General features: G+C 28.8%; 6 protein-coding genes across 6 annotated transcripts; 2 read left to right on the plus strand and 4 right to left on the minus strand.

The window, feature by feature from the left end:
• Window positions 1-1,126: 1,126 nt before the first annotated feature.
• OCT59_027615 (uncharacterized protein) lies at window positions 1,127-4,865 on the minus strand (the record flags this gene model as incomplete). Its single annotated transcript, XM_066137110.1, has 4 exons — window positions 1,127-2,612; window positions 2,690-4,178; window positions 4,558-4,612; window positions 4,749-4,865. The coding sequence occupies 4 exons, from the start codon at window positions 4,863-4,865 to the stop codon at window positions 2,051-2,053; spliced, it is 2,223 nt and encodes a 740-aa protein (XP_065993530.1). The 3' UTR covers window positions 1,127-2,050.
• A 3,027-nt stretch (window positions 4,866-7,892) lies between these two features.
• Window positions 7,893-12,859, plus strand: OCT59_027616 (uncharacterized protein; the record flags this gene model as incomplete). Its single annotated transcript, XM_025318978.2, has 30 exons — window positions 7,893-8,157; window positions 8,215-8,279; window positions 8,372-8,434; window positions 8,506-8,626; window positions 8,834-8,853; window positions 8,924-8,973; window positions 9,037-9,072; window positions 9,148-9,218; window positions 9,309-9,323; window positions 9,404-9,475; window positions 9,577-9,609; window positions 9,686-9,724; window positions 9,805-9,843; window positions 9,937-9,953; window positions 10,028-10,052; window positions 10,126-10,166; window positions 10,241-10,390; window positions 10,475-10,594; window positions 10,667-10,754; window positions 10,821-11,034; window positions 11,107-11,231; window positions 11,303-11,510; window positions 11,573-11,612; window positions 11,672-11,807; window positions 11,874-11,938; window positions 12,013-12,102; window positions 12,165-12,243; window positions 12,310-12,380; window positions 12,460-12,537; window positions 12,630-12,859. 30 exons carry the CDS (start codon window positions 7,893-7,895, stop codon window positions 12,744-12,746), a joined length of 2,553 nt encoding a protein of 850 aa, XP_025174910.2. The 3' UTR covers window positions 12,747-12,859.
• On the minus strand, window positions 12,669-15,004 carry OCT59_027617 (uncharacterized protein). Its single transcript, XM_025311116.2, has 6 exons — window positions 14,619-15,004; window positions 14,402-14,556; window positions 14,214-14,329; window positions 13,762-14,139; window positions 13,533-13,679; window positions 12,669-13,453 (listed from the first exon to the last, which is right to left on the minus strand). The coding sequence occupies exons 1-6, from the start codon at window positions 14,894-14,896 to the stop codon at window positions 13,115-13,117; spliced, it is 1,413 nt and encodes a 470-aa protein (XP_025174911.1). The 5' UTR covers window positions 14,897-15,004; the 3' UTR covers window positions 12,669-13,114.
• Window positions 15,005-15,605: 601 nt separating this feature from the next.
• On the minus strand, window positions 15,606-19,323 carry OCT59_027618 (uncharacterized protein; the record flags this gene model as incomplete). Its single annotated transcript, XM_025326691.2, has 11 exons — window positions 15,606-16,900; window positions 16,982-17,053; window positions 17,125-17,532; window positions 17,596-17,763; window positions 17,854-18,117; window positions 18,203-18,303; window positions 18,376-18,438; window positions 18,531-18,678; window positions 18,760-18,878; window positions 18,961-19,039; window positions 19,135-19,323. The coding sequence occupies 11 exons, from the start codon at window positions 19,321-19,323 to the stop codon at window positions 16,490-16,492; spliced, it is 2,022 nt and encodes a 673-aa protein (XP_025174912.1). The 3' UTR covers window positions 15,606-16,489.
• Window positions 19,324-19,843: 520 nt separating this feature from the next.
• On the minus strand, window positions 19,844-23,134 carry OCT59_027619 (uncharacterized protein; the record flags this gene model as incomplete). The annotated part of the gene is made up of 18 exons (XM_066137112.1): window positions 19,844-20,086; window positions 20,160-20,168; window positions 20,249-20,440; window positions 20,513-20,616; window positions 20,690-20,779; window positions 20,857-20,971; window positions 21,048-21,176; window positions 21,246-21,334; window positions 21,402-21,453; window positions 21,522-21,584; window positions 21,656-21,758; window positions 21,829-22,007; window positions 22,072-22,155; window positions 22,235-22,340; window positions 22,415-22,508; window positions 22,580-22,682; window positions 22,758-22,949; window positions 23,033-23,134. The coding sequence occupies 18 exons, from the start codon at window positions 23,132-23,134 to the stop codon at window positions 19,970-19,972; spliced, it is 1,923 nt and encodes a 640-aa protein (XP_065993531.1). The 3' UTR covers window positions 19,844-19,969.
• Window positions 23,135-24,145: 1,011 nt separating this feature from the next.
• Window positions 24,146-25,457, plus strand: OCT59_027620 (uncharacterized protein; the record flags this gene model as incomplete). The annotated part of the gene is made up of 1 exon (XM_066137113.1): window positions 24,146-25,457. The coding sequence occupies one exon, from the start codon at window positions 24,146-24,148 to the stop codon at window positions 25,355-25,357; it is 1,212 nt and encodes a 403-aa protein (XP_065993532.1). The 3' UTR covers window positions 25,358-25,457.
• Window positions 25,458-25,517: the final 60 nt, after the last annotated feature.

A 25,517-nucleotide genomic window follows, 5' to 3' on the forward strand; every position in this document is an offset into this window, starting at 1 on the left:
ATTGAAAACATGGGAATGTGGTTGCATTTACCATTAAGTATATATACAGTAGATTAAAAGAAAATTATAGTTATAAATTTGCATGTAATTATTTAATACTATTATAGAATTATCTTGGAAATATGTTTTAAATCTTAAAGAATTATGCTATGCAAAATAATTTAAACTAGATTTAGAAAATTAAAAAGAACTTAATGACTTTGACTTGCATATGGCATTGGATAATCCATTATTTAAAGAAGAATTTATAAATTTTGCATATTCACCTAATTTACCAATATACAAATTTCCATTATTATATGAATTTGTTAAATTTCATATTTACTATATTGTTATACATCAACAACAAATTGAAGAATTATTCAACAAATATGATTTAAAATGTCATGATTTGTCATCCATGAGATAAAATAAGCAAAACTTCAATTAGCTTTTGAAAACACCAAAAATATATTTTTAACTACATCAGATTTACATAAAGAAAGAAAAAGAAAAAGAAAAAGAATGGAAAATATTAATGAAGATAATAGCTGTAAAAGAGGCTGATAGATTATTTAATGAATTGTTTGTTAAAAAAAAAAGAAGCTAATTTTAGAATTAATGTATATTTTATTGATCAAAATCAGCTATATTGAAATTATGATATTAAAGAATAGTAGCAATATTTAAAATAAAATGAATAAAATGAGAGGAAAAAAGTGTATCATATGTTCTTTTCATGCAATTTTATAAGGGTAAATGAAATAAATGAATCAATGAAACAAACAAGTAAATGGAATAAATGTGGTAAATAAAGGTAAATGAAAGAGAAAGAGTAGTACTGTAGTATAAAAATAGTCTAAACATATGTCATGTAGTTATATCATATGACAAATTATGTAAATCTCAAAAATTTATAAAATTTAATTTTGAAAATTTAAAATTTAAATTTTATTAGACAGATGGTTATAATAACCAGTGGTTAACTATCGTTATATTATTAAATTTTTAAAGATCTACAATAAATGATCTGCAAAATTTCCGAATAGTAATAAAAAAATGCAATTAATGATCATCATAAGTAACCCAAACTTAATTATACAATTTTGCACGACCCTTTCCATTTTAATTTTTGCGATCTAGGAAAAAAAAATCATCATTACGTCATTTAATTTGCCGCCCGTCATAACAAAAATATTGCATATTCCAATAGTGCTAAAACTAAAACTAAAACTAAAAAAATAAAATAAAATAAAATAAAATAATTAAAGTATATTGTTTAAGAACTCTTTTTATTATAAATTACACCCTTGTTATTTGTTTTATATTTTATACAACTCATTTGATTAAAATAAATGTAATAAATATTTGTTTAGAAGTTTGTTTAACATTCAGAAGATATCTGATAAAAAGATTTGTCTATGTATATATAAAAAAAAGCATCTACTTGGATACTACTATAAACGACGAATGAAAATTGGTTGACGTAAATAAAAAAAAACGAGTGATAAATTTTTTAAATAGGGATTGTGTGTGGTTTTGTATAATATGGGAGAGTTTAATACGAGTATGTTACGGTAAAATTGTACATCTTTTGACCATATAAGAATTCTCCGAGGTTCATTTAGAACGAAATTCCTAAATGAATTAATAATTATCTGCGATGGTAAGTTAATGAAAAAACATATATGGTTACATAAAATGGGATGTACGATATAAAAAAAAATTATGAAATTTTTTTTTTAAATATTTACATATAATAAAAAATTCGAAATAATTCAAATCGAAACCCAAGCCCACACAATAACCAGAACCCCCAATATAACCCAAATACTAAATAAGGAAATAAAGAAATAAAGAAATAAAATAATAATGAAAGAAATAAAGAAATTCGAACCAAACATCATATTATATGCGAGGATTCGAGAAAAAGTTTTTGATATACCCAATTGAAAAAATGAAAAATGTCTTTAAAAAATTTTGATAAAATACATGCAGTCAATAGGAAACGATCAATAGTCATTAATCAAGATAGTCTATATCGATAATCATTTGAATCATAAAAGTTGTTTCAAAACTTGCTTTCTTCTTGATTCTTGCTTTCTTCGTGGTTTTTGCTTTCCTCATGATTTTTACTTTCTTCTAGGTCTATGCTTCCCTTATATTCCATGGGAGGTAATTTGACTTCTCTATTCTTGAAAAATACTTCAGGGCTTGTGCAAGTTCCTAAAGCCCTCTCCATATGATGTGTAAGATAAGACAATCCAACTTGATATGAAGCGTTCATCCAACCGAAACCCTCACGAGGCACAAACTTGAAATCTGTACCTACATTACCATATTCCACTTTAAGCAAATGATTTAAAGTAACAACATCGTATTTTTCAGGAACTACTCCATTGAAATCGACAAAAGATTTTGTTATTGTAAAAAGCCAACGATATGCTAAACGACGTGCTTCTGTCATATATCCATAATTCTCAAGACCACGCCATGCCATAATTTGATGAGGTGCCCATCCAAAAGGGTAATCCCATTGACGATTTGGACGATCAAGTGCAATTGTTCCACGAGATTCTTCCGTTCCACTTACAAGTCCACCAAGAACTTCAAATTTAGGGAGAGATATTTTTCTAAATAAAAAAAAAAAGAGAGAAAAAACAATAAATAAAATATTTTACATATTTTTTAATACATATAAAATACATACACCAAATTTTCAGCTTGTTCGTGACTGGCACAACCGGCCCAAAGTGCCCAATATGCAGTAACAGATTCATAAACTGATTGTTCTTTTTTAGAGGTGTCATAATCATAATATAAACTTTTCTCTTCGTTCCATAAATATTTATCAATTCTCTTTTTACGTAACAAAGCTCTTTCAGACCAAGTAGAACTAGTTTCAATAATTCCATTATATTCGAATTGATTATTAAAGATTAATCTAATAATTTCACTAATATCAACTTCATACTTATAAAGCAAACTATTAAGATCAATAGTGGCAAGATGTGCACACCTCTTTTCAAAACGATAAGTAGTATCATGACCAGATTCACGAACTGCACGATCATGTAAAAAGTATTCATCTAAGCCAGGTTCACTAATTTCCAGGGATTGATATTTTGCTACATATTCTTTAATAGAAAGTCCTAATTTTTTTGCGTAAGGTAAAATCACATGGTCAAAGTGACTTGCTTCAGTTTCCGGTGGAATACCAAGTCCAGTTGGATAAAATCTACTAAGACCGGTTATAGGATCATAACGTGGAGGGCTCATCCAAATTGTATAATATTCTTTAATGGCAGCACGAATTGTAATTTCTAGCCATTTTTTTTTTTCTTCCGGTTCTTCGGTTAAATGTTCATATACTTTAATAGCCATGTCAGTAAGGAAAGGTGGTTGAGATCGGGTAAGATAATAACTTCTATTCGCATTTAATATCTTCCCATAATGTGTTATTTGATAAACAAAATTATCTACCATTCCTTTTGCCATTTCTACTCTATTATCTAAAACTAAACCAAGAGTTTCAAAATAAGAATCCCAACCATACATTTCATTAAAACGACCTCCAGGTACAATGAATGGTACACCTTTTAAAGTAATATTTCCTTGAATATCAACATGTTTTTGCATGGCTAAAGCAAGAATTCCAGGTCGATCATTAATACTTTTAACATATTCCGGAGTGATTTCTTTTGGTAGTTTTTCAACTTGTAAATTCAAATGTGGTCGAGTTTCAGCTAAATTAGTATAATAATGATATTGTTCATCCTCGTTATAAGGAATGTAAATACGAGGTGAATGATCAGCTGTTCTGTTTTTAGGATCCGCACAAATTATTTCCAATCCTTCAGCATCTATTCTTCTTGTCAAACCATCCCAGAAATTGGTTTTAATCATACGAGATAAACGTTTAACCGGATTCTCATTTAGCCGAGCTTCATCCAAAATTATATGTTTACGTCCATGTTCTTCTGCTAGAGCCAATTCTTGTAAAAGATTACTAATCATATAAGTACCTCTAATCTCATATTTTCTATGACCACCTGAATCAAGAGTACCAACAGGTAAAGTTTTAGGGCCCATATCGTGAATAGTGATCTGATTATCTCCATCAGTATCTTCTTGTTCTAGGATTTGACGCTTAGTTTCCTCCACATCTATCAAGAATTTACGAGGTTTTGTTACCTCATCTATAAAATTGAAAGAATAAAATAAAATAAATTTCAAATTTTTAATGAATCAAACATACATAAATATATGCAAATATATCTTTCTTAGAAAATCTAACATTAAGTCTAGGAATCATAAGGGTCAAAAGGGTAGGATATCTTGATATTTCGATATCTCGATAGATCAAATTGATGGGATTCTTTAAGGAATTTACGGCTATCGAGTTCGATATCGTAAGAGGATTTTGATATTGACATTATGAGAAAAAGGATTCTATCGGTAAATGACTAATGACACCCTTTTTTTCATGAAAAAATTATCCCATTCAAATGTTGAAACATTACATATCGAACTCTAAAAAGTTAAAAGGGAAAGAAATAAATAGAAAAACTACTTTACCATGAGAAGCTCTTCTTCTGCGTGCTACTTCTTTATGTCCCGGTTTTTTTGACATCTAATTTTTTTTTTTTTAAGAAAAAAAGCAAAGTAACAAAAATTATAAGTATAAAAATATTATTTTCATATTATATATATATTATATAATATTATATTTTGTAAAAATACATTAACTAACAAGAAAGAAAACTCACCGAACTTGTCGCAAAACTTCTAAAACGACTAACATTTGACAAATCATAGCTATTGTTGTTACCAGTGCTGTAATAGGTCCGCGAATCAGCGTATATATTAACTTCCGTATCTGCCATTTTCAATATTTAGTTTTTTTCGATTTCTTTTATTTTTAAAATAAATTTGATATTTAATTTTTTTTAAAAAAAAAAATAAGAAAGAGAGAGAGAGAGAGAGGAAAAAAAAAGGTGTAGGCAGATAAATAAGGATTGGATGCGGCAAATATATTGAATAATTATACGATGAACCAATAAAAAATTTTTTTTTAGAAATTTTTTTTTTTTTATTTAACAAGATTTATATGAGATTTGTAAGAAGATTTGTAAGATTTGTAAGATTTTGTGAGATTTGTTTAAAGATTTAATAGAAAAAAAAATAAGAGAAACAGAAAATGAAATAATAAAATTAATAATTCGAAAGAGGAAATGAGTGGAGATAAGTTAGGGCTTGGGAAAAAAAAAACGGTTTTTATATGAAATTAAGAATCAGGGTTAAGAATAAATTGTATTAGTTTGGTAATTATTTTGGTTAAACAGATTTTTTCTGATCTAAAAAATACACCAAATTTATTACGAAATAGGAATTGATTATAATATAATAATAATTATAAATTATTTATATTGTATATCAATAGATCCAGCTAGTTGAAAATATAATAAAATCTTTCGGAGAATGAGATGAAAGAATGTAATTTAGCCAGACTATTTTTTTTTCGTATTTTGTTGAAAAAAATAGGGGAATCGGAATATATTAGATGAGAAAAGGGGGGAAAAGAAAGTATGAGGTTAAGAAAGGGAGAGGGAGAGAGAGAGAGGAGAAGAGAGATGATTATAAGGAGAGAAGAGTTGTTTAGTGGAAGGGAACCAACCACAACAAACTCAACTTGAGTTAAAGAAAATTTTTTTTTCGAACGAACAAAGGTTTATAAATAAAAAAAGAAATCAGGACTAAACCCCATAAGGAATCAACATATATATAAGCGATAATTTTTTTTTGACGTTTTTTTTTTTTCAAATATCAAGGGTAGTGTCTCAAAATAATGTTGATTTGACCAAATCCGGCTAATTCGAATAGTTTATATGTTGTGATACTATACATAAATACAATACGCTGCGTACGCTTTATTTGTTGATAGTACTTGTAACTTGTGTTTTTCTTGTCAACCCAAAAAAGTTTTAAATAAACAAAAATCACATTTATTTTTAATTTCAAGCATAAGATCAATCAATAAGTTTAATTATGATTTCTTCCGAATAAATTTTTTATAATAATAACAATTCGAGAAGATTATTTCTTTCCCTCTCTCTTTTTTTTTTACCAAGATATGTAAGATGGCGACACTTAGTACATTGCTTCTTTGTTTATTTATAATAATCAATGCTATATAGAAAATTGCATAATGCAAAGATGTTACGTTCTTCTTAATTAATATTCTTAATTCAACTTTGAAATACAGAAATTGAAACTGACTTACTTCGAAACAGAAATAACTCCGTTAATTTTATCTCATTTTGTCAAATTTATCCGAAAAAGAAGCATCTCTTTTAGCGCATACATCGCATAGCATAACATTTCATTTAATTTATTATCTCGATTCTTCTAACCTTTTTTTTTTTTTTTTACCTAAAGATTCTCTCTCTCACTCTCGCTAAAATGAGAATAATTTGAAGTAATTAATTAAAAAAACAAATAATAAAATCTTCAATAAGATCTATTAGGAAAATATAGTTACGTTTATTATTATGATTTAATTCTCGAAAATTTTTTCCCTTTTGTTCGACAATCCCATAAAAGTTTAGTTTACCAGTTAGTTTACCAGTTAAAAAAAAGAAAAAGGCGTTTGTGAAACTTTTGTCTGGTAATCTTTACAAAATAAGTCCCGAATTAAAAAAAAAAAATTTTTAAGTTATTATTGTTCGAATGAGTATAGAAATCTGTGTAACAAAAAGATATAAAGTTTTAAACCGTAATTTGTATATATAAGTATATATATATACATATCATACATTATATATAAATAAAATTTTGAATGTAGTTAACCAGAAGTTTAGCCTTTTCCTCATCTGTGAAAGTTAAAACTCTAACAAAGAAAGAATAATTTTTTTTTGGTTAATATGAATTACCAAAGTGGGGCATTTTTTTAAAAAAAGTAACCCACAAAATAAAAATTCGTATTGAGTAAATAAATAAATTTCCCAATATAAAATTTGTCATATGATAATTGTGTTATAAGGAAGATGGCATATTTTTGACGCGTAAAAATGTGTGAAATTTTCAGGAGAAACTTGAAAGAACAAAGAACAACACAAATATTTGGATAATTTAAATGGAAATAACAAAGAAGATCTAAGTAAAGAAAAACTTGTTTTCTTTTGATTGGAGAAGAATCAAAGTTTAATGTAAAGAAAAGCAACGCGTAAGTATAAACCTGATATGATCAGGTTTTTTTTTTTTTGTTTGTTTTAATAATATGAAAAATGTTGGGTAACTTTTAATTAGGCATATGCAAGGATTGAACTTTGAGCTGTGAGCTGTCAAGGGAAGTGCGCAACGTCATACATACCGCAAAATCCTGCATAATCAGTCAAATTTGGAAAATTGTTTCCCGCGATCATAAAAATCAATTTTTTACACATATTGTATTTGTATATCATTTTCTATTCCATTTGTATTAATTATATTGTTCTTTGTTTGATCTACTTCCTTATTTCTTTCTATGTGTACAAAAAAATCTGAAATATTGTTCTTTATTATTAATATTCGGTATTATTGTGGTGTTATCATTATTTATCATCTGTTGTAATTGAAACTTTCATCTATTAAATTAAAATCTTGTTTATTAAAAAAAAAATAATCTTTTTTTTTTTTTGTTTGTTGTTACAATACATGTCCTTGTTTTAAAACTATAACTCAAATGAAAAAAAAGTTAACTTGTAAATATAAATATCAATATATAAATAATTTTATTATTCTATTTGTTCCACAAGATATTACTATTGTTATAATAAAAAAAAAATAATAAAGCGAATACCATCTTTATTACATTAAATTTCCAAATAAAGTTAAACCTTTTTTATATGTTTTTTTTTAAAAAAAAAATATATATGTATGAATTAGACATGTCGTCTTCAAAGTTATCATCTTCATCTTATTCTTCCGTATATCGATCCACTCCAACTTCTGATAATAGTACGAGACTATCCGCTTATGGATCAAGAAAATATTGTCGTAGAACTTCGTCAAGAGCTTCTGAGCGTTCAAAATCTTCGTTTTCCAGTTTACCGACGCGACGACCTAAAACTTCGGCTTCTGCATGTATTGGTGGTCGCGATAATCATTCATTTGTAGTTGCCATGATTGAGGGTAGAGGTAAATGTCTGTTAAATTTAGAATTATTCGTTATTGATTGATTCTTTTATACTCTAGGTGTTGCTACTGAAGTTGGTATGTGTTTTATCGATTTGAGGACGAGCGAATGTATTTTATCTCAGGTATAATTAATTAATTAAGTTTATTTTATGGTCTTTGATTTTATTTTATTTTAATTTGGTTTTTTCTACTTTTTTTTTTTTTTATTGTTAAGATTGCTGATTCTCAAACTTACGTAAAGACATTACACAAATTAAATTTATATAATCCCGTTGAGGTATTTTAAACTGATTATAAATGTCTGGTTAATTTGGTTTCACATTACTTAATATTTCATTCTTTTTGAAGATCATATTATCCGTGACCGCAATTGAACCATCAAAGTCAAAGTTATGTAAAATACTCGAAGACAATATGCCCATGGCCAGCATCATACCAATTGGAAGAAAATATTTTAATGATGCGATTGGTATGTGTTACGATTTTTACATACTAGGAAATTGGGTTAAAGACATTTTTTTTTTAAGATTGGTTGTATCTTAGTCTGTTAACTTCAAAAGGTACAATGCAATAAAAATAAAATCTCACTTTTTGTAAAATGTCTTTAATCCATTTGTTATTTGTTTAAATTAAATATCATTAATCTTATTATTAATCACTATTATAATTTGAATAGGTCTTAATTACATAAAACAGGCAAGTTGAATTTTTTGCAAATTAATTATGTTTTCCAATAATTAATGTTTGCCCTTTTTTTCGTATTCAGTATAGTTTAGAGGAAGATTCCGCTTCATTGATTCTGGGAATAACGTCAAAGTATCAATTATTTTTTTTTTTAAAAAAAAATCTTCTCTGGCTTACTTTTCTTAATTTACTTAGATTTTATTGTTTAGCAGCAACAGGCGCAATATTAAAGTGAGAATAAAAAACTTAATGTAAATTTTAATTAATCTTTTAATCGAGAAATTCCTAATTTTATCAACAACTTAGATATATCGAGAGTACTCAAAACATTTTCTTTACTAACCATTCAATTAAATTCAAATATCAAGGATGTGAAGGTGAAAATTCCTTTTTTATATAATGATCAATATTTAAATATTTTTTAAAGTATGTAGAAATAATCCAAGTTCTTTAATAATCTTATACAGGAACAATGATGATAGGTATTCGTACGCAATGATATTCGTATACAATGAATCAACATTTTAAAATTTTTAACAAAATTTATATTATCTATATTTAGATTGTGTGACTGCACGTAATCTTGAATTGATTAGCAATATAAATAATCCACGTAGCAATCATTCACTTTACGGTATAAACATTTTATTATTACTGTTATATTGTACAATATAATATGTACAACTATACTACTAGAATTTGCAATCAATCTAAAAAATTTTAAATTTTTATAAGGTATTTTAAATAACACACGTACACCCATGGGAGGTTAGTATATTAATGTTATAATACGAATTTTTGACTTTGTTACTGCGGTACGTGTATTAATAAATTTTATTATTAGCCCGCTTATTAAGAACCAATACTTTACAACCTTTAAGCGGTTTGTACTTTTAATATAATTTTATATATGAATTACAAAAAGTACATTTGTTTATAATTATTATTTATTTAATCATTTAGATGTAACTACGATTAATATGCGATTGGATGCTGTTGAGGGTATTCATTTTTTGAATATTTTTGATATAATTATAATAGGATGAATTCGACAATTTCAGATTTACTAAGATCTTAATTATTTAAATTATACAGAGCTTATACGTCATGAAGTATATTTCCATTACTCTTATTCTTTGAATAACGATAAATGACATTTAATGCATAATTATTTCTTACAAATAAGGAAACATTCTTTGCGATTCAAACGGGTAAAAATCGATATACAAAATTAGAAAATTTATGGCAGTTCATCTAACTCATCTTACGTTATTATGGTCGTAGCTCTCAAACCATTTCAAGATATTGATCATTTGATCACAGCAGTAATTTATTAATCTCATTTAATTTCTCGTTTGCTGCGGTATATGTTATTATAATTTAATCAATTTTTTTTTAGTTGATTCAAGTTCCAAAGAAACCTTCAGTTAAACATGCGGAACAAAGTATTAATAACGTGATTATTTTAAAGCATACATTAAAATTAATAAATTTATTAAAAGAATCATTTACCGGGGTTCAAAATTCGTTATTGGACGCGATTTATTCGGTTTTGTATAATTATTTTATTAATCTTTTCAAATGTCATTATTTTTTAATTAAATATTTTTTTTCTTTGTATATATATAATTAGCTTCTTAATGATCTAAGGTTGGAGGCTCTCGAAGAACGAATTAACGATGTTATAAACGAAGATATCACATATGTAAAATCGCCACTTGCACTTAGAAATCAGCGATGTTACGCAGTTAGGGTAGGAAAAAGAAAATCTTTATTAATCGTGTTAAATAATAATAATAATAATAGATACCTAATACATTATCAGGCGGGATTTAATGGTTTGTTGGATGTCGCTCGACAAACTTACAAAGAAACTGTTGATGATTTAAACGAAATGATAGACCAATATCGTGGTAAATACAATAAAATAATGATAATATACACGTTGATTTCTTGTTGATTTTTATTGGGTTTTTTAGAGCAATATCAGATCCCCATTAAAACACAATTTAGTTCAACTGCTGGATTTTATTTATCAATTAATATCGAACAGTTAGAAGACAAACAACTTCCCCTTATATTTATTAATGTGAAAAAAAAAAGGAAAACTTTGACCTTCACAACATTAGAAGTGATGAAAAAGAATACAAAGATTAGTGATTCATTAACTGAAGTATATTTGATGTCTGACAAGTATGATAATTCTAAAATCATCTCTTTGTTAAATAAGCTACCAGTACCTCAGATATTAATTATTTTTCATAGAACTATTGAAGATTTGATTTCGGAAATTCGTAATGATATCAGTGTGTTATACAAAGCTTCCGAATCAATCGCGATGTTAGACATGCTAACGTCATTTGCTCATCAATGCACAGTGTCTAATTATGGTATATTTTATTCTAAATTATTGCTGATAACTTGGTTCAACATTTAATTTATTTAATAAATAATAAATCAGTTCGACCTGAATTCACGGATACTTTGGCAATAAAGGCTGGAAGAAATCCAATGAGAGAAAGTTTATATGTTGATACATTTGTACCTAACGATACTTATGCTAGTAGTGCAACTAACTTCCAATTAATCACTGGTCCAAATATGAGCGGAAAAAGTACTTACTTGAGGCAAATTGCTTTGATGAGTATTATGTCTCAAATTGGATCATAGTAAGGGCCTATTTTTAAAAAATTTTTTTATCCATGGCAATCAACTAATTTATTATAAATAGTGTGCCTGCTGAATACGCATCGTTTAGAATTGTGGATCAGGTGAGAATCCCCCTCCCCCCTTTTTTCAAGGTTAACTAACATAAATTTTTTTTCAATAGCTTTTTACGCGAATTTGTAACGACGATAATATTGAAAGTAATGCTAGTACATTTGTAGTTGAAATGCGTGAAACAGCATACATTTTACAAAATGTAACAGATGATAGCTTAGTGATTATTGATGAGCTTGGAAGAGGTGATTATATTTTTAATAATTACGAATAAATAATTTTATCTTTTTTTGATCAAAATTATGTTAAAGGAACTTCCACACACGATGGATTGGGAATTACATACGCGATTTGTGAAGAACTCTTAAAAACAAAAGTAAATCATATATTAATAAGTATTTATGAATACCATTAAAGATTTTATTAATAATAAATTTATGCGCTTTGAAGGCATTTATTTTTTTTGCAACACATTTTCATGAACTTACGAGAAGCTTAACCGTCTATCCTAATGTTGTAAATTTACATTTGGAAGTTGAAGTAAGTTTTTTCATAATTATTTTAAATTTTATTTTTTGTATTTACTAGCCCATTTATGGTAGATTGAAGAAGAAGATAGTAGAGTTGCAATGAAATACTTGTATCGAGTCAAAGACGGAAGAAACGATGAAGAACATTATGGTAAGTTTTTAAAGCCCATTATTCATTTGTATTGTTAAAATTTACTGTCTAATATACATTTATTAGGATTAAAGTTCGGACAAATTATTGGTTTACCAGAAAACGTTATTAGAAAGGCTACTGAAGTTTCATATAAGGCTTGTAGAAAAAAATTTTTTACATTGATTACATTGATTATATTGATTATGTTTAATTTGATAATAATTATTATTTTAGTTGAAAGAACTTATTGATTCCAATAAAGAAAAATCGACTTCAAATAAAATAATTCAGCGGCGAAAGACATTGTTACAAGTACTGTAATTGTTTCATTATAATCATTTTTTAGTTGGATCTCCACATTATTTAGACCGTATATGTTAATGTCATTCATTATTTTAAAACAGTTGACGCAACACTTGTTACAAATTAGGAGATCCTCTAACTTAGACAAGGAAGAATTGAGAAAATATCTCAAAATGGTTCAGGAAGAATTTATTACAAAGATGGAAGCATTATTTTAACACTTATTTTAAATATATAATAATAATACTGTTAGTTCATACATAAAAACATATATCATCTAATAATAAATCTAATAATAAATGTATATACGTATTCAGCACGTGACCTCGTGAAAAGGATTTCACTACGTTTCCTTGCTTTAGACCCATATTAGTTTAGCGCATAATAGGATTTTCAGCTATGTCCTAACAAAATAGACGACCAACAAGAACATCACCATAGACAATCGCCGTGATTATCGAAACGTAAGCGATTATCGAAATAATATGATAACCGATAATATACGGTATATCCAGTGATTTGTTCCAAAAGGAAAAAATCAACTTTATTGACGCCCTTGTTTACATTCCCCATAAAATTTTTACATTTAACCAACTTCCAGAAAATCACCTCTCCTTTTGCTATGCTTTTTTCTATTCTTTATCTTTTTATCTTTTGCTTTCTTGCTTGCAATTGAAGAATCAGTATCAGATCCAGCAGTATGAAAACTCATTGCTGAATTTGGTCTTGATCCTTGATTTACCGCTACAGGACGTGGAGGAACAAAATTAAACAGATCTTGTAAAAGCTCGTTTTCAAGAAAATGTACATGCAACCCTTCTGCGAGAGCATCACGAAACGCATTAAGCTCAATGATTTTGGCCCACGTAGAAAAGTAAATTGTTTGTTTCTTGAATCTGAGCTTTTCTTGGACTTGATCACCCTCCTATAAGATAATAAATTGTTGGAACATAATATCTACGACATAAAGGACATATTGAATAAGAAATGAAAGTAATACTAACCTCAACAGTCTTCAAAATATCACGGAAAGCAGATCTCTGAACTTTACGTTCAGCTTTGCCGCGACGACGGTTGCTATCTGTAGCTAATGTACTTAATAACTGAGTTAATCGACCCATCTCATTATAATCGAAATAGCCTTCGTCAGACTAGAGTAATAATAATGATAATAAATTAGACTTTTATAGATAAATATTAAAATTTTTTTTAAAAAAAAAAGTTTCTAAAAACCTCATCATCGAGTTCTTGGCCCCATCCTTCAGCCGAATCTATTCCTTTACTTATTCCTAAAGTTTCAAACATCAATGCAATATTTTCGCCGCTAGCAACTCTCACCTCCATAGTAGATGATTCAAGTTGTTTAATATGTGCTGGCATTACTCGTTCAAATTCCTCTCTAGCCATTCCGGCTACTTTCTTAGAATCTCCCCATAATCCGGCATATAATAAGCCGTATGCATTCAATGCGCCTGTTAAAGTAGCTCCGTCATTAATGGCATTAACGCTTTTACCATTGGTAATTATAATTTCGACAAAAAAGTTCATAAGTTCAAGAGCTTCAGCTTGTGAACCAGAAATAAAACAAGCCAAAGCTAATGTTTTTATGCACTATAATTATTTAAGAAAACATAATTATTAATTAAGTTGCAAATAATTCAAAATACTATTTCATTTTTACTTACTGATTTCTTTACTTCCATAGAAACACTGTTAGTGATAGTATATTTTAAAAGGGACAAGACATCATGATACATTGACTCTTGACCTTCACCTAAAGTAACAAATAATAGCGACATCACTAATAAAAGGAAACAAAAGTTATTAAATGATTATTTTTAATAACATATCCATAAAAAGTTCGGATATTAACCTTTAACAGCCAATTTATTTTCTTTGTAACTTTTATCTTTTTTAACGGATCGATTCAACATGTCGAGCAGTGTATCTCTTCGTGAATAAAGAATATTGGCAGTGTATTTACGAGAAAGGAGACGGATCAATTTGGCCAACGCATCTTCTCGAATACTAATCACAAAAATCATTAAAATTTATTATTAGAATGAATAAATTCAACAAATTTATACTACCTTGTACGCTTCTCTTCCAAGTTATCGATGCTTTGTAATACTTCATCCTCCCACCTATCACCTTCTTCTAAAATTATGTCTTCAGCTCTACTTCCAGTTGATGCGGAAGAATCAAAAGTATCAGCGGATGTCTCACTCCAAACGTCTTCTTCATCGGTATTATGACGACTACTCAAAGGAGTTCCAAGAGCAAGAATAGATGCCAGAGTAGGCCCTGCATTATTGCTAGCACGTCGGGAAGCACGAGTTGCAGCCTTTTTACGTAAATTTTGAGACATTGTGAATTTTTAAGTTGTGATCAAAAAAAGTTTTTCTCGGAGCTACTACGTATTTTATATAAAAATTCTGATTACAAACTTGCACCGAAGATGAAAATTTGGATGATTGTATGTTTACATCATTGAATATTCCTTATTTAGTAGTGGATTATTAATTTTCTAGGATTTACTAAAGTGTCATGCCATGATTTTTTTTGGAATCTTTCGGTATAATACGGTAAGCCGCAGTGACTTCCCTTCCCCCCGAGTAAAGAATGTCCCGAAAATTCACGGGTAATAATTTTTGTCTCTGTAAAAATCTATACTGTCACACGTGTGCCATACTTAATGACTATTTTTTATTTATTTATTTAAGAAAAATAAGTACAATCATTATGTCATTATGTCATTTTTGTCATTTTTAAATCGGACCAAGACGGAGCAGCTAGTAACAAACTTATTATTAATTACCATTTTATCAATCTGTAATTCAAAAACTGTCAATCTAAATTGATTAACGTTTAATAAATTAGTTATCATGTATATACTGTATATATAATATGTGAGGAGAAATTCTTTTGGTAGAATCGTCAAATTATATAAAAATGTTGGTTATACAAGCCCTATTAATTAACATTAAAATTTCATCATAAATAAGTTTCACAGTCTTTTATACCTATTTTTAACTTCCAACCGAAATAAAAGTCTCATAGTGCAAATAATAAACATCGTTATTTTTCCACTCAACTTTATCTGATCGATAAACCTCGGATCTTTTACCATTTATTTAAGAAAAACTGGAAAATAATATAGTTCGAAAATGAAACCAAATATAATGCATAAATTGCAGTCTCATAGTTAACAACTGATCGTTCTTATGTACAAAATGGAGATACTCAGTTATAAATTGTGATAAAGGAGATTATGTTTATCGGAAAATATATTAGCAAATTATCTTTGAAATGGAAATGTCAACATTTCACTAATGTAAATAGATAGTTTCTTTACTTTGCAAAACGTGGCTTAAAACATAATATAGAATATGCAAAAAGGAAAAGTATATCAATGCCAACAAACCATTATTGTGGACTTGTGCAGAGTATCATAAACGGAATCCAATACATGTAAATAATTCTTTAAAACTTATTTTCAAGTCGAACGTCTTTTAGACATTATTGTGATGAAAAATAGTATTAAAATATGTGACTCTTGATATTCATTATGTAAAAATAGATGAGAATTTTTAGGTAAACCACTGGCGGCGGGATACGTCATTCGTTATCTCTTTATTATTATAAATATTCTAATAACTAGCCAATTCCGAGTCAGAAATAAAAGAATTGTTTTAGTAATTTATAGATTAAAAAGTATACTTTTTCCTGTTGTATAAACTTTACAGCTGCAGGAATGTTGAAACGATCTAACTGTATATCTTTCGGCCGAATAAATTTATTGCTCATCGGTCTTTTTTAATTATTATTATTATTTTGCTAAAAATCGGTATATCAGATATGTACTGTATATTATAGAAAAATTATTACATAATTAATAAAGTTCTAAAGAATCATAGTCTTTGCCTTAAAAAATAAATAATTCTTTTTTTTTCAATGTTTATTACTTATTGTCGTCATTCTTCGTGTCGCCGTTTTTTTGTTCTCCATTTTTCTGTTCTCCGTTTTTTTGTTCTCCATTTTTTTGTTCTACATGAGGATTGTTATGATCTCCATTCTTATACTCTCCATTTTTATATTCACTGTTCTTCTGTTCATTTACACCATTTTTATGATCATGTGTATTATCAGGATCAGCCAGTGGTTGCTTCTTACTACTGGTACCACTGCTACATGTCGGATTTTCGGTAATTAGAATATTCAAGACGGCAATTTCATCTTTGCTGTCTTCTGCTTCTTTCAACGCACTAGCAACTTTCGGGTCTTTCAGCTCTTTAGCATCTTTTTTGGCTGGCTTATTAAAATGTAACAAGTAATTATCCCTGGCAGCTCGCAAAGCGAACCATTTTTGCATCTATGATAATATATATAACACAAAATAATTATTAAAAATAAATAATTGATGTTTAATGTAAAAAATGATAATTTTGATTACCCAGCCCTTTTCTTTTTCTTCTTTACTAAACTCATCATAGTCGTTTTCATCAAATGTCATACCATTTTCCGGCTATAAAATAAAGGTATAATTATTAAATCTAATAATTTAGATAAGGTTACAACACTTCAATATTAACTTACTGGATAACCATCATCTTTAATTTTCTGGTAAACTTCTTGAAAAGTAGGTGCAGTCCTCTTTCTGGTTGAATCAGATAATATGTTATCATCACTAACTTTCATTGTATTTGTCCAAAGCTTGGTCAGATGTGGAGTGCCCATTTTCCATTTCATAGGTTCCAAATTCTTACACAATTTCATCCTCTTTTCTCGTGCTGCATCAAACTTAGAGAGGGGCTTTGGTTGCCTATCGTCATCAGATAATTTTTCAATAAATTTTTTTGCCACACTTTCGCAATTTTGACCAAACTTCCAATGGTTCCATCTTTTTTCCATATTAAGTATGTGTAGTAACGTAGTAGTGAATTTACTTCCTTCTAAAGTACTCAATTTGATTATTCTATTCCAAGTTTCTTGTATTATCTTTTGCTAAAATAAAAGATTATGAATATATATGATCAATTTATTCAAAAATGTCAATAAGAACTTTACCTGTTGTTCGGTTATTGTGAAATTAGGGAGTTGTACAGCATTCGCATTATTGTATTTTGCTCTTGTTTCTTCAATACGAGCGCGTTCTTCAGCATAAAAACCTGTAAAATATTGCAATATTATAAGAAATTGAAATAGGACTATACGACGGAAATTTGGATCTGATATCTGTTTTTAAATTAATAAGTAAAAAATCAATTTATATTACTATCAATTTTAATAGGTTTTCATTTTTTTTAGGTAAAAAAAAATACGGACCTCCTTGTCAAACAATGCATAACTAGTCAAATATTTGGGAAAATATTTGACATAATCTTTTGAAGAACTTATTGTTTCTTCTAAACTATCTTCAGTCTCATTATGTTTTCGTTTAGTTGAAATATTATAGTTATTTCCATTCTTTGACATCAAAATATCACCATCGCCATCAATTTCCATAGAATTTACTTTATTTTCTACAACGGCCTTTTCTTTTTCATTGGTCACAATTTCACTGAATTGGCTTAAGACTATGTCCATTTTCTTCATTATTGAAATAGCACATTATATTTATAACAGATCAATTAATATAATTAATATAAATAATAACAAAAAAAAAAATTCTTACTTCGAGAACTACATTTAAATTATTCCCATCGAAAATTTTAGGTGGATTATTAAAATAAGTCTGAAGATTCCAAAAGGTTTTATAAAATTCAGCCTTTTCACCTAGATTTCGTTAATATGTTACTATTACGTGTCTGTTGCTCAAAGTTAAGTAATAAATAATAAGTCGTTTACCCTCCTGCGATGCATTGTAGCTAGTTACGTTTTCAACATTACATTCTCCACGAACATTTACACCTGATAATCAATGACAGAAAGAAATATTAATTAAAGGTTTCATATTATTCATATTAGTATAAATTTAAGAATAAAATATATGTAAAGTCTACCAGATCGTTCACCAAGAGCATAGGAATTTGATAAAAATATTAAGACTCTTCCACGGAATGCATTGTGGTTAGATTTTGATGCTCTGCGAATAAGCTCATTAGACAGCCTTAAAAGAACCAATCCTTTGCCTTGTGTCGGTTTTAAATCCTATAACGGTCAGAGGAAAAAGTCATTTTTTAAGATATCTTCAATAAAGTCTAATAATCATATAAAATCAATTCATCTTACCACTAGCAATCTTTGTTTATTTGTCTCCAAGAATTGATATAATGTTTCACAAACTTCCATTGGTTGGGTTTCTAAAAGTTCTTCTAGAACAGTTAGAGTCAAAGTAGGCTCACATAATTCTATTAATTTAAAACAGAAGTTAGTAAACAAAATAAGTTTCAAGAAAGAATTTTAACTAACACATTTACAGTATATCATCACCTTTGTCTACTTCATGACATCTTAATACTAAATCCAAAAGTTTAAAAGCGTTTGGTATTAACTCTTTAGGTTGAAGCGCCTATATATAAAATAAAAGCATATAGCTTTAATAAATCAAACATAATATCGAGACAAAATAATAATAATAATAATAATTAGATAAAAACTACACACTGAATATCTCATTGCTATTTTTTTAATTACATGTTCTAGAGTTAATTTACGTAATTCAAGAGTCTCTTTATTGTTAACAAGAGGAGCCAGTAAGTTTCTAATATTATCTTCTGTCTCCTCTTGTGAATCAGATAGGCATTTAAATACTACTTGTTCAATTTTGCTAGATAATTCATCGAAGGTAGCCATGATTGCAATAAGAATACTGTATACTGTTTTTTGAATATATGATCCAGGTAATGGCGATCTGTCTAAAAAAGGTATGAATAAAATTATTTTCGTTGTGTTACAACAAATCTATAATTAATACACGTGACTTTCCATCGAGTATCTTTTTTCATATTACGAAGGGTGGTTTTAGCGAATTCGTAGGTTAGCACTTAGCACTAGAGTCTAGATACTGAGTACTGACTAATAAAAAGTTTATTGTTATTATAATAGATCGCCTTAAAACATAGAGTTACGCTGATTGGCTAAATATTTATCATATTTTTTGCTCATGTTCGAAGAATTTGTAGGTTTCACAAAGAGTTGGATACCATTGCTGAAGCAGGATTGTAAACACTTTGAGATTTGAATTACTGGAGGCGACGCCCTTTTAATTGTTGATCAATTCTTTTTTTGAATTGATATAATAAATGAATATATGTAACTAATCGTCTTTAGTATATTACACTTTTATATTCAATATTGGAGATACGTAATTTAATTCCAGAATTCATAATTGGGCTTTTATCTTTATTATTACTACGTTGTATTAATAATCTACTTCATATTATAGCTTGGATTTAAAATAAATGAAAGGTTATTTTTTTAAGAAACATGTGGACGAATATTAATTAGATGATTTAGATGATAAATATTCTTCAACTTGATTAATTAAATCAGCTTTCAAACGAGCAGGCTTTGCTCCAGTGGTCTGAACATATGTTTTTAATTGATCTACTGTGGCCTATTAAAAATAATATAAATCAGAAATGGATACAATAAATTAAAATTACTTATTAGATATTTAATCCACAAACCGTTTTAAGCTAAACATTGTAAAAAAAAAATTAGTATTTCATCTTTACATTATAATAATTTCATTTTAAAAAAAGAAAGTATTGAATACCTTGTCTTGTTCCCACAATGATTTTATATCTATAGAATCAGATGAACCAGATCCACGAGTAGTTCCGCGAGTTCCGCGAGTTCCACGAGTTGTTGATGTTTTTTTAGATTGAATGGTCATTCGGTTGGCAAGCAATTCTACACTCTGTCGATCTGACTCGTCATTAAATGCCTCAATAATCGATCCAACACGCTTTTATGAAGAATTTACATTAATATGTGAAACGTGATACTACAATAAAAAGATATATATATATAAAGAAACCTTATTTATCGTTGTATATTTTGGATTTGTCAAATCCTCAACGCCCAGTGGAACTTCCTTATCAAATGCCAGAGCTTGCAATACATCGTAGAAACGTCCCAATTCTGCATACAAAATAACACATCAGACAAGCAGTTGATAGTTAAGGAATAAAAAAATATATGTAAAAATACTTACCGGGATTATTGAATTTATTGGGATCAAATCCGCCTTTCATATGTAGTTTATCAACAATTGGCTTTAGGATATCAATCATCTCATCAGGAGCTGCATAAATCGTAAATTATTTAATAAAATTTCCATTCATGATCGTTAACATTTTTTTTAAAAAAATCTCATCTCACCAGGTGTAATTTCAGCGTGGGGCGGAAGTGGCCTGATATCATCAGCAAACGGGAGGGGTATCATGTTAAATCCCGGGGGAAATATCTGTCGTTTATCTTCATCTAATTTTTCAGCCTAAATCAAACAAGGATAATATTATTATGTTTGTAATGTAAAAAAAAAATATTCATTGATGTTTAAGTTGAATTACTTGGGCTTCTAGTACGACAAAAGAGGGGAGAGAGTTATCCCGTTTGACAAGATAACATATAGCCACTTTGCTCATTTCTAGCATTTTTTTATGTAATGCCGCAAATGTTCTTCTGCTACCTTCAAATTGCTACAATAAAATCAATAGGAAGTGAATTGGTGAAGATTTTAATTATTTACAATAAAATACCAAACTTACTCCTTCATCAGGATATAAAAACAATGCATGTTCAACATTATAATGAAATTTAGCAGCATTCGAAGGCTTAAACCCGATAAGATTAAGACCTAATCGTTTAAATCGAATAATTAAAATAGAATATATTTATGGTAATGAGTATATATGATGATATACCCTTTTGGCCGAATCTTCTTAATTCAGCAACTTCAGCTTTGGTGAATGCTATCTATGTAAAAATTGGAAAAAAAAATCAGTTTTTTCTTTGTCGATATAAAACAAGTCATAACTATTAACCTTTTCGCCTCCGTATTCATAGCAATATTTTATATCGTCAGGCATCAATTCTTGAACTGTATCCTGACAAATTGTTTTTATAATTAATAATTAGCACTGATTTATACCATTCTTGAAAAAAAAAAGATATTTACCATACAAACGTATTTTGTTCTAGATTCGGCAAGTCTTGTTGTTTCTGATCTCATGTGTATCATTCTTGGCGCCGGTTTCTTTTTCTCAATGATCATAGCATATCTATAAAGTTAACCTAAAATAATGAGACCAGTAACAATTCAACATTGGATGAAAAAATTGAAAGCAATACCCTTTAACACCAATGGTAAGTTCAGGTATTCCCTCATCCCCTCCAAATAGGCGAAATGGAATCGAGAACAAAGATCTTCTTGGTGATTCTTTAGCCATTATTTGAGAAATAAGACTATCGAAATTTTTTTGTGCACTGTAGTGGGGAATCTCATCCAATTCATCACTGTGAATAATTTCCTAGAACTCATACTGATCAGTTAAATATGAACGAAATAACACATGTAAAAATGTTGATATTCACCGAATAGAATGCATTAAAGTCAAAAGGATGATCCGGTTTATTTAAGCTGAACAGATTGATTTGGATACCAGATTCGGTCAAATCCTTCAAGGTTTATGGAAATTTCAAAATTTTAAGAGAAATCTTCAAAGAAGGACATATTAAATATTAAAAATATACAAACTCTTGCGCGAGTTATCGCAGTGCTGTATAAAACTGAATTTGACACATGAGGGTTATCTTGATCAGTAATCAAGAATATCCTTTTTGTTTTTAGAGTCTTAGAAGTCCTGAAAAGTTAAATGCAGTGAAATTAATAAAATCAAAAAGAAATATATAAATAAAACTACGTATAATAACTAACTCTTTATTGAATAATTCACTGCAAACCCAAAATACATCGCCAATTGGATATTCATCATCGGTACTACCATATTCATTATCGAAATCAACATCACCTATTTTTTTAAAAAAATTAATAAAAGATGCTTGATAACACGAATATATGAAATTATATTGTTTAATTTACCTGATGCAATATAGTTTAATTCTTTAACTCTCTGAATATCAGGCGAATCAAGACTATGGAGAACATAGATATGTTCTTTTTGAAGTGTATTTGATGATTTTTGCTATAGAATTAACCATTATGTTCAGATATATTGTATTATTTATAGATCAAAAATAAAATAAGATATTATAAATACCGTTCCCATAAACACTACACCAATAAGATCAGTAGTAGTATCGGATATAAGTTTAGAAGTCATTACTTCTGAAGCACATTGAACTGCTGAACGAAACGGAATCTCTGTAGCTTCATCAGATTGATTTGCTCTTAGCATTGAGGAAGATGCATCGATTACAAATAAAACAGCATCTCTATTGCTAGTCATAAGCTGCCGCGAAGAATCCGTTTTTGAGTTTGATAATTTGGTTAAACAAAGTACTAAGGAAAGAAGTAAATAAATAAAATTTAGACCTTCTTTGCTTCTTCTTCAATGTCTTCTTCCGCGTCAAATTCATCTTGATCTCTATCAGACAATGAAGCCCAAGAACTTGTAATCGTGTTCGAAGATGTCATCGTTGAAAAGTACAATGGCGCAGCGATTAGGAAAATGTATGTGTGTATATATATATTTTCTCACATTGATAAAATCGAGTAATTTTGCACGTTGTAAGTTAACACAACTGATCAAAATGAGTCATTAATGTAGAATCAAGGTTGGGTGATGAATAGACATCATCACATCAGACTACTTCGTTCTTCCAATCACGTGGCTAGTGAAACGGCCTTCTTAACCCGCTAGACTCAGTCATAATAACTCTATTTTTTTCCCTTTTACGTTTTAAACCCGTTAAAAAAATATATATAAATATTTTAATATTTGCTGAATAACTTTCAGTTTTTTTGCTTATTTTACTTAACTAAAGCATTCAAGCCTACACCTATACTTGAAGTTCTGAACTGCTATATAAATACTCTTAAATTTTCATGGGCTAGCTTAAAATAGTTGTGAAGTTGTGAATTTTTTCGCAATAACACTAGAACGCGTTCTTTTTGTAAAAATTTCAGTCAGTGTTAATACAATATAGCATTTAATAACATTTAATAGAATAATAGAATGTAATTTTTAATCCTGATATAGATTTTGGCATTTATTCATTCAAATAAGCTTTTCGTGTAACATTAAAATATTTTGGCTTTTTTCGCGTTAAAAATTTTCTACTTAATAAAAAAAATGTGATAATTACAAAAGAAGATTTTTGTCGTTTTTTGATCTTAAAATTTTCCGGAAAAAAAATCCGTTTCAACGATTCAACGATTATAATCAAACTTAGAATTTTCCCTTCTAAAGAACACACATTAATGAATCTGGTCACGTATTTGATATTCCAATGCAAAAATGAGTTTCCAGAATTATTAGATCTTTTCGAGAACAGCCATATTCGCGAGATCACATGAAAATCAAATCGTCACACGTTTAATATTACAATTGCGCGTTTTTTCGTTAAGAACCTTTCCTACCGAAAAATGCCATACAATTCCTTTAGAAAATTTGACTTGGATAGTTTAAACAAAAACTTCAAGAATATGAATCCCGTTGTGTTTATTAATGTTCTATCTCAAAAAACTAAGACTAAACCTCCGATTTATACTTTTATAACAAATGAAAAGAACGACTTTTGTTGCAAATTGGAGTACAATGGCAAGACATTTAAGGGTAAAGATTACCAACAAAATAAGCAGATGGCAAAACACTATGCAACTCGTAAAGCTGTGAAGTACCTAATTGATAATTTACCTGCAAAGTTGGTGAAGGAGATTACTCAAGCAACTTTAAATGCAGTACAATTACCTCGAAAAAAAGGGAAAGTCGGAGAGAGCGAAGTTTTACCTTCGATCAGGTGGTACCAAAGAACATTGAATCAATTCCCACAGAAAAGACCTGTAGTTCTATTACTCGAGTTTTGTCAATACCATAAACTTGGTTTCCCCATATATCACGAGAATCTTGATGAGAGAGGTCGTTACAAATTCGATCTTCGCGTAGGCTCTCGTGAATTCAAGCCCAACAGGTCCTTTTTACACGTACCAAAATCAAAGGATCACGTTGCAGAAAAGGGATTTATAGCCTTATTCTCTGATTTCTGCTACAAAGAACAACGTGAACTCGATACAAGGAAAGCACAAAATGGAAAATATGGGTTTCATAGTAATTACTTTCGTCCAACAGTATGTCCATCACAAAATGCACCTGGCTCTACTTATATATCATCGGAATTGGGATCACCATTTGCAAGCGCATTTACGGAATATTACCTCCAAAAACAAAGCCATAATCAACAAACTTCAATATCCGAATCTTGGACAGTATTGAATGAGGGTAACGAAGAAGCTGTTGATATGGAAATCGATGAGATAGACGACGTATATTATTCACGCGTTCTTTTGGAAGCCGAGCCGAAGCAAGAAGGCTTTCGCGATTTGATTCTGAAAATAGTGAGGAGTCACGGATATCATCCATACTTGCCTCCACCTCCTTGCAACAGCGAACCGATGCAGATTCGCAAGAAATCGTTCATATACAAAAAATATGTAAGTCTTTTGCATGAAATTTGTCAAGCAAAAAAATGGGAGAAGCCTACTTACAATATTGAAGATGTTGAAGGTGGATTTAAATGTAGTATTCGAGGAAAGGATTTTAATTTTATGTCAAACAAGATATGTTACACAAAATCAAATGCGATGGAAGAAGCTGCGAGAATGGCTTATCGATTTTTCGGTAAGGAGCGAACTAATTAAATATTAAACAAATTAATAGAACCCATTATAAATTATTAAACTCATAAATTATTTGGCAAATAAACAATAAAGACGAACTGGACATAATAATTCATTATTCATGAAGTTGATGCTGAAGAATGTGAAAAAGAAATAATGTTTATATAGTATTTGGGAATGA

Source organism: Rhizophagus irregularis, chromosome 7 (genome assembly GCF_026210795.1).
Source record: "Rhizophagus irregularis chromosome 7, complete sequence".
Lineage (NCBI taxonomy): Eukaryota > Fungi > Glomeromycota > Glomeromycetes > Glomerales > Glomeraceae > Rhizophagus > Rhizophagus irregularis.